Source organism: Etheostoma spectabile, chromosome 8 (genome assembly GCF_008692095.1).
Source record: "Etheostoma spectabile isolate EspeVRDwgs_2016 chromosome 8, UIUC_Espe_1.0, whole genome shotgun sequence".
NCBI classification, from domain to species: Eukaryota; Metazoa; Chordata; class Actinopteri; order Perciformes; family Percidae; genus Etheostoma; species Etheostoma spectabile.
This window is the reverse complement of record NC_045740.1, coordinates 28,898,007-28,907,480: the sequence shown is the minus strand read 5'-3', so window position 1 is coordinate 28,907,480 and position 9,474 is coordinate 28,898,007. Positions and strand designations below refer to the sequence as shown.

Below are 9,474 nucleotides of genomic sequence, written 5' to 3'. Positions count from 1 at the left end.
TACTGTAAAAAAATCACAATATAGCCACTATACTTTTTATCTCATGTTATGTTTTGTATTTTACAGTGAATACATAAAATACTGTAAATGGAAGTATAGTACCTTTACTATAAAAAGAATTCACAGTAACTTGCTGGCCAATTGTTGCCAGTATTACTGTAAATTTTACGTTAAATTTGTTACAGTGAGGGTGTCTAGTCAAAGTCAAAGTTAAAGTACTTTTATTGGTCTTCCTAAGGAGAAAATTCGTTTTGGACATTGAGTAACTTACTTTGCTGCAAGAGTTACAGACACAACGACAAGCACAGATTTGCGATTTTCTATACTAAAATAAGATAAAAGCCATACTTCAAAACAAAAAAAACAATTAAAAACAATTTCATTCATCCTTTTCATCCATCACAGTCACAAATATACATTAAAGAATTCATAGTCAAACGTCCATCTCTGCTCATTGATGAGCTTAACTGCGAGAGGGACAAATGAGTGCTTATACCTATTATATTTACACAAAGATACCCTGTACCTCTTTCCTGAGTTCAACAGCTCAAACTGTGAAAACAAAACATATGAGATATGTCAGACACAGTGGTCTTAGTCTAAGCTACAAAAGCAGCCGTTACCCCAGTAAAGTTAAGATCTTATCTTACAGTAAGTTAAGATGTGTTGTTTTGTCTATTGTGACAGACAGTTATAATAAGAGATGTAAGTAGGAGATGAATTAAGGAAGGACAAGGAAGGAAGGATTTAAAGGAGCAGACAGTGAAAAGAGATGGAAAGGGCTGGAAAGGGCTAGAAAGAGCCAGGAAGGCTAGATAGCGACTGGAGATAGGAGGGGGAGGAGGGAGACTGGGTGTGACGGGAGAGATGTTAGTCCACTGCTGAGTAAGGCTTTCTGCATAGCAGCACCAACCATCTGGGACCAAGCGTTTAACTTTAGCAGCAGAAAGATGTGGGTGTTCAGACAAGTACTTTAGTAGTCCCTCACTGCAGGTTTACAATGCTATTTAGGGCTTTGCCAAATCCTTTTTGGATGACTCAGCATCGTGGCCTCTGTGACTGCCATGTCATTGCACATATTGCCTATATATTCCACAAACATAACATAATATATGCTGATTTTTGAAAATGCCTTTTAATACACATGATACAGTTTATTAAAACCATGTGTGACATCAGATGTCACTGCACTTAGTTCAAAAAGATTAAAAGCACACTTGCTGCGGCCGTGAACCAAATCGAACTGATAGCAAACAACTTTGACAGGAAGGAGTGCTCTCATATTCTCTATCTGAGCCGATATGACAGAAGCAGATCATCATTTCAAAAAGCAGTATTATCAGAGGGACTGTGGGCTGAACAGATGAATGATTCTAAAAGATTCTCTAAGATATATAAACGAAGCAGATCACATGCAGGATATTCCCTAGAAAAATGGGAATGTGGCATTGAATTTGCATTCCCTACAGTTACTAAGAGGGAATACCAAACGCTATGTTTAACCATAAATTATCACAAGCACTATTTTGAAGTGAAATGCAGTTGAAAATTAAAGCTAAGTCTGTTTTAAACATCTGTGGTACTATGCAGAACTACAGAATGGTTAAATTTTGACTCATTGTACCCACTGTAGTTGTGTGCAAATGCAGCTATTTTAGGTATATTTATCATCTTCCACTTTTATATCAGGGGTTTAGGTACAGTTGTTAAACTGGGGAATTTGTTAAAAACCCATCTGTTTGTCTGATCTTGCATGTTTTCACATTGCCACATCTTGCTAATACAATTCAAGAGCAACATGTTTGATCTGTTTGGAGTAATGAGTGGAATTCTAAAAATAAGACCCTGAATGTAGCACTGTAGCATTCTTCTGTCAGCTTATATACTTAATTTATATTATGAGATATAATATTCCAACTTGTTAAAGTCACGTTTGGGCTGATTCTTTCTATCTGTACTTTCTTTAGAGGAGTCCATATACTGTTACACACCACACAACTTCACCAGAGACCAGGCACTGTATGCAAGAGGCTACTGCTGGACAGAGCTGCGGGATGCTGCACCCGGTCTGGAGTCTCACCTTTGGCCTTCACTATTTGAACACAAGTTCCTGCCCTATGCCCTGCTGGCCTTTGCTGGAATCATGTACATTCCTGCTTTGGGCTGGGAGTTCCTTGCCTCTACACGGCTCACTTCAGAGCTCAATTTCCTGCTTCAAGAGATTGATAACTGCTATCATCGAGCCGCTGAGGGCAGAGCCCCGAAGATCGAGAAGCAGATTCAATCCAAAGGACCTGGCATAACTGAGAGAGAGAGAAGAGAGATTATTGAGAATGCAGAGAAGGAGAAAAGCCCCGAGCAGAACCTATTTGAGAAATATTTGGAGAGACGAGGCCAAAGTAACTTTCTGGCTAAGCTTTACCTGGGACGCCACCTGGCTATTGTCTGCCTCAGTTCCATCCCTATTTCCTACCTGAGCGCCTACTATGCCCGCCAGAGGCAGAATGAGTTCACCTGTGCGCTGGGTGAGCCACCAGACACTAGCAGCTATCAAGAGCTGAAGCTCAGGGTCAATTGTAAGCTGCCTGCTGTGCAGCTGCAGCGCATTATGGCAGCAGTAGACATCGCTCTGCTTTGCACCATGAACCTCATCATCCTGATTAATTTGCTGCACTTGTTTGTGGTGCGCAAGTCCAACTTTGTTTTTGACAAACTACACAAAGTTGGTATTAAAACGCGGCGACGCTGGCAAAAGTCTCAGTTCTGCGACATCAACATCCTGGCCATGTTCTGCAACGAGAACAGGGACCACATCAAGTCGCTCAACCGGCTGGACTTCATCACCAACGAGAGTGACCTCATGTATGACAATGTGGTCAGGCAGCTGCTGGCTGCACTTGCACAGTCCAATCATGATGCTACACCCACTGTGAGGGACTCTGGGATACAAACAATTGATGCCCACATGGACCCCTCTGATCTTGGAGTGGGAGAGATGGCTGGGGAGCCCCTGGTCATCAAACGGCCCCGAAAGAAGATGAAATGGATCCCAAGCTCAAATCCTCTTCCTCAGTCGTTTAAGGTAAGGCAGCTGCCTGGGAACTATTACCGTGGCTCTATTTGTAATTCATCAACATTCATTCAGTGACAGCAGGATGGAAAACAATCTAAACCTGCTGTCCTTTAGAAACAGAATGATACTTACTACAATAAGTTGTTCGCTGGAGAACAGCAGTTCAAATAAACATGGAGGTGCTGTGTGTCTGTTCATTATCAGCTCTCAATGAGGGCTTGGGAAGTGGTCCTCAGCTGAAGTTTAAGCTGGGCTGTAATGTGACCTGTTTTTGTGTTTTCTGTCCTTTGTAAAGGAACCTCTTACTCAGACACGTGTGGAAAATAACGGCAAGCCTGAAAAACCCAAACCAGTCAGACGAAAGGCACTGGCAGACAGCTTCACCGCACCACTTCTGGATACCAAGAGCACACAATATCCTGCAATAAAAAGTATGCAATACTATGAACATGTGAACATTTTCATTTAAAGGAGCTGCACTCGATATTCAGCACATTAATATCGCAGTTAACAACTATTTGCTATGTAAAGACTTAGTTGAATAATGGCTCCCTGAGCAGAGAATGAAGTCACACTGTCTGGGTGTGTAATCAGAGTTTCTCTGTTCTTTGTTATGATAAAAGAAAAAAAATGGAAAAAGTGTATCGTATCAGAGGCGTATGCATTTAACAAGTTGAGGATCGGTCTATTAGAGCCGTGTGAAGGCAATCTCAGAACCCTTTTTATTTTGAATATTGAGTACAGCCCCTTTAAAGCTGTGCTAATTACTATTATTATATTAGCAACTGATCAAATGAGGTGAAAATGTGTTATGTGAAAGGGATTGCTCGTAGAGACAAACCCACAGATAGTTATCAGCAGTATTGGCTGGTAACTATATAGTATTGTATTTTTTGCATCTTTCAGTTAATTGTTTTGGTTTCACAGCCCATCACTTTAGTGATTTTTGTTCACAGTCACAGCATTGTTTCCAGCGGGAAGTCATTTAAACATACTAACTTGGATGAACTGCTTTTTTTTATGTTATGTTCTTCCTTATTTTAAGTCCGACTTTTGATTTTCAATCGCAGATATGAGTGGGATGGAGAAAAAGCACACTCGCAACTTCTCTCTGGACGTCCACCCATACATGCTGACCATTCGTAAGCCCAAGGTGGAGGCCACAACCGCAGAGCCTCTTCCCTCAAAGCACAACATGGATACAGTGTACCTCGAAGGCACACACACTATCGTTCACGTGTCTGGTGCCATTACAGGTAAGCCTGATAGTTTGTTCAGACTCTTGTTCTTTCTGGTTCAGGGATCGATTTCGCCATCTCATCTATAGATGTACCTTACATATGCCTGCAACCACATATGCATGAATATTGCAAATGCTACCTTCCATGATGGCCAATCAGTCTTAGTGTGCAAAAAGTGCTGCCCTTTGAAAAAGTTTAGAAGATGGGATTGATTTCAAACTCTTACATTTCCATTTGACTTTCTCCTCTCTTGCTCTACCCTGTCTGTTTGTCTTTGTTCTTGTCTCTTCAGAAACTAAGATTTGCTCTCCACAATCCACCAACACTGCCTTTTCTACGGTGACCTTGCCCACCACTGCTTACGTGAACGGTGTGAGCCCGAACCCTCCCTCCAGCGAGGACGCACTCAGTCCCAAGTCCTCTCCTCCTCCTCCTACTTCTCCAAGGGAGCCTCCCACCCAGATGGAAAACCCTGAGTGTCAGCCACCACCTCTGACCAGAGCCCCTACACACCAGCTGCTGAGTATACATCACACTCTCTTTGAGGAAGAAGAGGATGAAGAAAACCGCAGGGACAGACTGGCAGAGAGACCCGGGGAGCTCATCGCTGCTGGGGAATGTTAAAGGAAGAGAAGAAGAGGGACGCCGACACTACACTCACATGACCACCATGTCGATCACCTTCTATCAACAGCCACCTCTGCTCTTTAAATGAACTCACACACTTCTGTGATGGGTAGATTGGACAGTGAGGACGTGACATGGAACTCTAGTAGTCATAAAAGCTAAAAGACTCAATTTTAGATGGGAAAATTAAGGATTAGACAAATGTTTGGGTATTTGATAATGCTGACGAGAGTATTGCTGTTGGAAATGATGTCACATTCATGTCTCAGGATGACTGTGTACAGCTAAACACCCTCCAATGAAACCAGCAGTGATTTAATTCAACAGGGTGCTACAGTGCAGGTTTATACAGCTTACAGGCTTGAAAAGAAAAGATGAGTGGCAATGAAAGATCAGTGAGCTTTCCAAAAGAAAAAAAAAAGAAAAGAAAAAATGACCCACACCTTAGAGATGCAAAGAAGACTGCATTATAGCTTCATGCAAAATGTATTTTAAACACGTATGATAACGCTTAGACCCTTTATCCCAATAGCAAAGTAGAAAGGTAGCTCATGCAATACAGTTGAGATCTGCACAATTAATATGCAAAAGATCACAATATAATTGTGGCAATAATGTATACGCTTGCAGCATCATATTTCGCAGAACGCTAGACATAGACGCTGTATATGACAGTGTTTGTGGGGTGTTTAAAAAATGACACGTTTCATGGCTTTATCTTTGCCATTTCACCGTTGATTAGGACTGTGTATCAGATCTTGACTCCACTATATTTGCACGTCATTATTTAATATTTAAATTGGCGTGTTATATAAAGGGACAGAAAAGGCTACAATAAAAGGGTTGTGTTGGGAGGTGACATGCAACTACAATATTGCTCAAAGAAACTGTCAGATATGTCTATAGATCTATGATAGAAATGCAGTGATGTGGGTGATTATAAAAGCAGCTCTAATACGATGAATGGAGCTGGTCTCACTGGTAAAGTATGTGACTTTTGCGTTCTGCTGGCTTCTTGTGGGAGTGCTGTGATGTGAACTGAATGACGTGATGAGTAGATGTTAAAGCCTTACTCCCTAGAAGGTTTATTATGTGATGACTGAGCTTTTGATTGCCATCTGCTGTCTCTGACCCAATCAAAATTTCTTTCGGTAGTTCTGCCCTGTCTCACATTGTGCCAACGTCTGCTTTGAAGGATTTAATGGTTAGAATAGTTGGTCTTAGTTATTTGCAGTAGAAACCAAACTTTTAAGGTATGTAAGCACTTTTCACAGGGAATGAGTGAGTGGACAAGGGGATGGGTGCCTACCACAACCACTCCATACGCGTTTCATGCAGTTGCATAGGCCTAGGGCTGCACAATTAATCGAACATTAATCGCGATCACGATTTGGGCTAATCGGTATTGACTTTTTAATTGCATGCTCCGCTCATTAAAGGTGTCCTGCCACATGTATTTCATCACTTTTTGGTAATGTCTGAAGTTCTGCCATGGACTCTGTAACATTTTTTGTGGAAAAAATGCCTTGGTTACCTTGTTTCAAGCTATTCTAGCGTGTTATAGAAAGCCTGCAGGAAGACTCAGCTCCATTTGTGCTAGTTCTCATTAATATTCAATGAGCTAAGCTGTTTGACTCTGATTGGCTAATAGCTAGCCAATGAGAGCCTGGCTATAAGCATCCTTTATCCAGCACAACTGGGTGAGCTCATGAGTAGTAATGAGCTCAGGCAACATGACGTCAGACTGACCAGCTTTTCTGATTGGCCTGATTTATCCTCATTTCTTTCAAGTGGCTAGAGCTGACAGAGGAGGTAGCAGTTTGTTTTCACATTCACGAAATAACATACACAGATAGACCTAATATATGTAAAAAAATGGAAGTAAAACCGGTTTTATGTGGCAGGGCATCTTTAAAAGATTCCGCTGCATTTCAAATCAAGTGCTTCCTAAACTAGCAGCTTGACTCTGGAAGGACAGTGCCCCGCCAGCAGTGGCATTACAAACGGCCGACCACTGTTAAATCGCTTGTAGACGACACCAGGCTGCTACAGAACAACAGCACAGACCTCTATACACATCACACTGCTCCGTTATGACTCAACAGACAAGTCTCCGTTCTTTGCTGGGATGGACGGCATGTCAGTGTAAATGACTCACACTGAGCTCAAGAATTCTGTTATTGCTGGAAAAAAAAGAATAACCAAACACCTACTCGACGAGCGAGTACCCAAACAGTACTTATTTATAACAGTACTTATTTTGATGCAAAGATTTTTACATTAGCAGGAATGTAGCAAACCATGGAAGTGAAAGCGGTGCTCTGTTTATTTAAACGTGAAAGTGTGATAAAAAATGTTTTGTCCCTAAAATCAGAGAATAATCGTAGTAATCCTGAACTCAATATTGATCAAAAATAATCGTGATTATCATTTTGGCCATAATCGTGCAGCCCTACTGCATAGCCTACATGATTATAAAATAAAGGAACTACCTTCACTGGTTTACACAGCAAAATTACAACATTTGGGCTGTTGGCAGGGGCTTTCCTACAGTATCAGGTAGACCTACAGTTTGTGTACCACACTCATCTTTTTTTCTGTGGCATTCAATAAGCATACTTGTGACAGCAATTTCCCACAGCATCCAATTGTCGTTTGGTGGAAATATCAAATGATCCATTCATAACACAGGTTGGCTCAGAATCCCCTTGTTAAACTGCTCAAGCACACTAAATGCATCCAAACGCACTTTAAGACTTGTAGTACCAGTGTGTGTGAGATCATGTGATATGTTGGAACACAGCACTACTTACAACTGATTTTAACATTGAGACAGGTGAGAAGGCGAGAAGAAAACTGTAACAGTCTAAATGCTGGCGGAAACGTAGAGAAAAGACTACAGATTTTGACTGTACTGTGTCAAATGTTAAAATGGAAAGTATATATTAAAGAAAATTCACTATAAAAAAACAAAATATTAAAATGTGCGCCTCCCAACTATCAATGACTACACGTACCAGAATACACTGCGGCTGTCAGATTCAGCCAAGCACTGTACGGGTGAGGAGAACACTGACATAGCTAGCTAGCAACGGACTGACAAGCTCAGTAAGTTGTTGTTATTTCTTTTTAAACAACTATCCAAATATCTTGTACTTGGTAATGACAGCATTTGTTGTGAAATTGTTCTGTTTCAACGTGTATTATTTTACTAAATTCTTACCCCGACTTGCTAGCTTAACGTCATATTAGCCTTATTAGCATCATCCGGGTAGCTAGCATTGCCAAACCGATGGTTCCTTAGTAAATAACTGGAAGTAACGTTAGCTGTAGCTAGTAAATCTGCCCCCCCTGCAAGTTACTGCTTCTTTAGCTGTGCAAACCTCTCTTGTTACTAACATAAACCTTATGTCGTAATGATGGCTTCGTCAGAGAAAACGTTAACTCTTTGATTTACTAATAAATCAGTGACAGTCACCACTTTTCCCATCATCGTTAACGTTACAGCGTTAACCGTAAAGCAACGTCAGCAGTAAGTAACAATGTAGCTAGCTAACTTACTTTAGCCCAGCTAGCTGTGAGTCCGTGAACGTCTCACTGCTCAGCGGTAACGCATGTCTTCCTGCTCTCTGTCACACGCAGCTTTCAGTACCTCAAACATGGATCAAGACAACAATTCAGAGGTTTGTAACACTTACAGTCCTTGAGTTTTTGTGTGTGTGTGTGTGTGTGTGTGTGTGTGTGTGAGTATGTGTAAGTGAGAAGATGTTTTTGACTGATGTTTTGCCAGATGTCCTGCTTGCACTGGGTTAAGAGAGGACACACTGACTGGACAGCTGTTTTAGTACGATGCAGTCCGTGTAAGAACACGTTATTCTGTTGCTTGAATAGTTTTTCAACCATTGCAATTTTAACTTGTCCTGAGCAGGTACCTAATTATGTGCAATCAGCCCGTCTTTCTCAAACTGGCTTGTGTGGAGAGAAATCACCTCTTAATATTGCCCTGATCTAATTCTTATTAGATCTAAGTATTATTTGCTGTTTTTATGTCGGTCAGGATGAGTCAGTCGGCCCATCAGAGGACCCTTCAGAAGAGGAACTGCCTAGTCTACCTCCAGGGCTCTGTAAGTTTTTTGGTGTACAGTGTATTCTGTACTTCATCAGAAATATAGTGTTATACATATTTAATTTTAAGTGACTGTTTGCCATATCATGTCTCTGTTATTTAAAATGGCATATATTATTTAGCAGCAGCAGCCTGTTCATCGTCATTTCTACTTTAAGGAGTAAATGTGCACGATGACACAATAATGACTTGCCACTTTTTTACTGAAGCGATGGTAGGTTATCCTCACATGAAATAACACATTATACTTTCAAAATGCAGTTTTTCCAGAAACATACAGTATACATGTCCTGATGATTTTGATACCGTCTTGACTACTAGTCCACTAGACTGTTTTTGTGCATTTTTTAAGTTCATTTATTTATTTATCTCAAACAATCAACAATGTTGCAAGACAAAACAACATT

The 9,474-nt window shown here is 40.9% G+C and overlaps 2 protein-coding genes across 3 annotated transcripts in view; both read left to right on the top strand.

Annotated features, from left to right (window-relative positions):
• The window catches only part of panx2 (pannexin 2), a 10,399-nt gene extending 3,552 nt beyond the window's left edge, over nt 1-6,847 (top strand). Inside the window, exons 3-6 of the mRNA XM_032522593.1 lie at nt 1,968-3,082; nt 3,369-3,504; nt 4,144-4,329; nt 4,607-6,847. Coding sequence (XP_032378484.1) covers nt 1,968-3,082; nt 3,369-3,504; nt 4,144-4,329; nt 4,607-4,938 — 1,769 coding nt within the window. The 3' untranslated portion in view covers nt 4,939-6,847. The remainder of the gene's footprint in view (nt 1-1,967; nt 3,083-3,368; nt 3,505-4,143; nt 4,330-4,606) is intronic.
• Nucleotides 6,848-7,977: 1,130 nt separating this feature from the next.
• Nucleotides 7,978-9,474, top strand: part of trabd (TraB domain containing) — a 5,162-nt gene continuing 3,665 nt past the window's right edge. The window contains exons 1-3 of one of the 2 annotated variants that reach the window (XM_032522598.1): nt 7,978-8,049; nt 8,584-8,624; nt 8,999-9,065. In XM_032522598.1, the coding sequence (XP_032378489.1) occupies nt 8,601-8,624; nt 8,999-9,065 (91 nt within the window). In that variant the 5' untranslated portion in view covers nt 7,978-8,049; nt 8,584-8,600. Of the gene's footprint in view, nt 8,050-8,090; nt 8,625-8,998; nt 9,066-9,474 lie in introns of those variants that run through there. The other variant, XM_032522596.1, reaches the window with a different exon arrangement.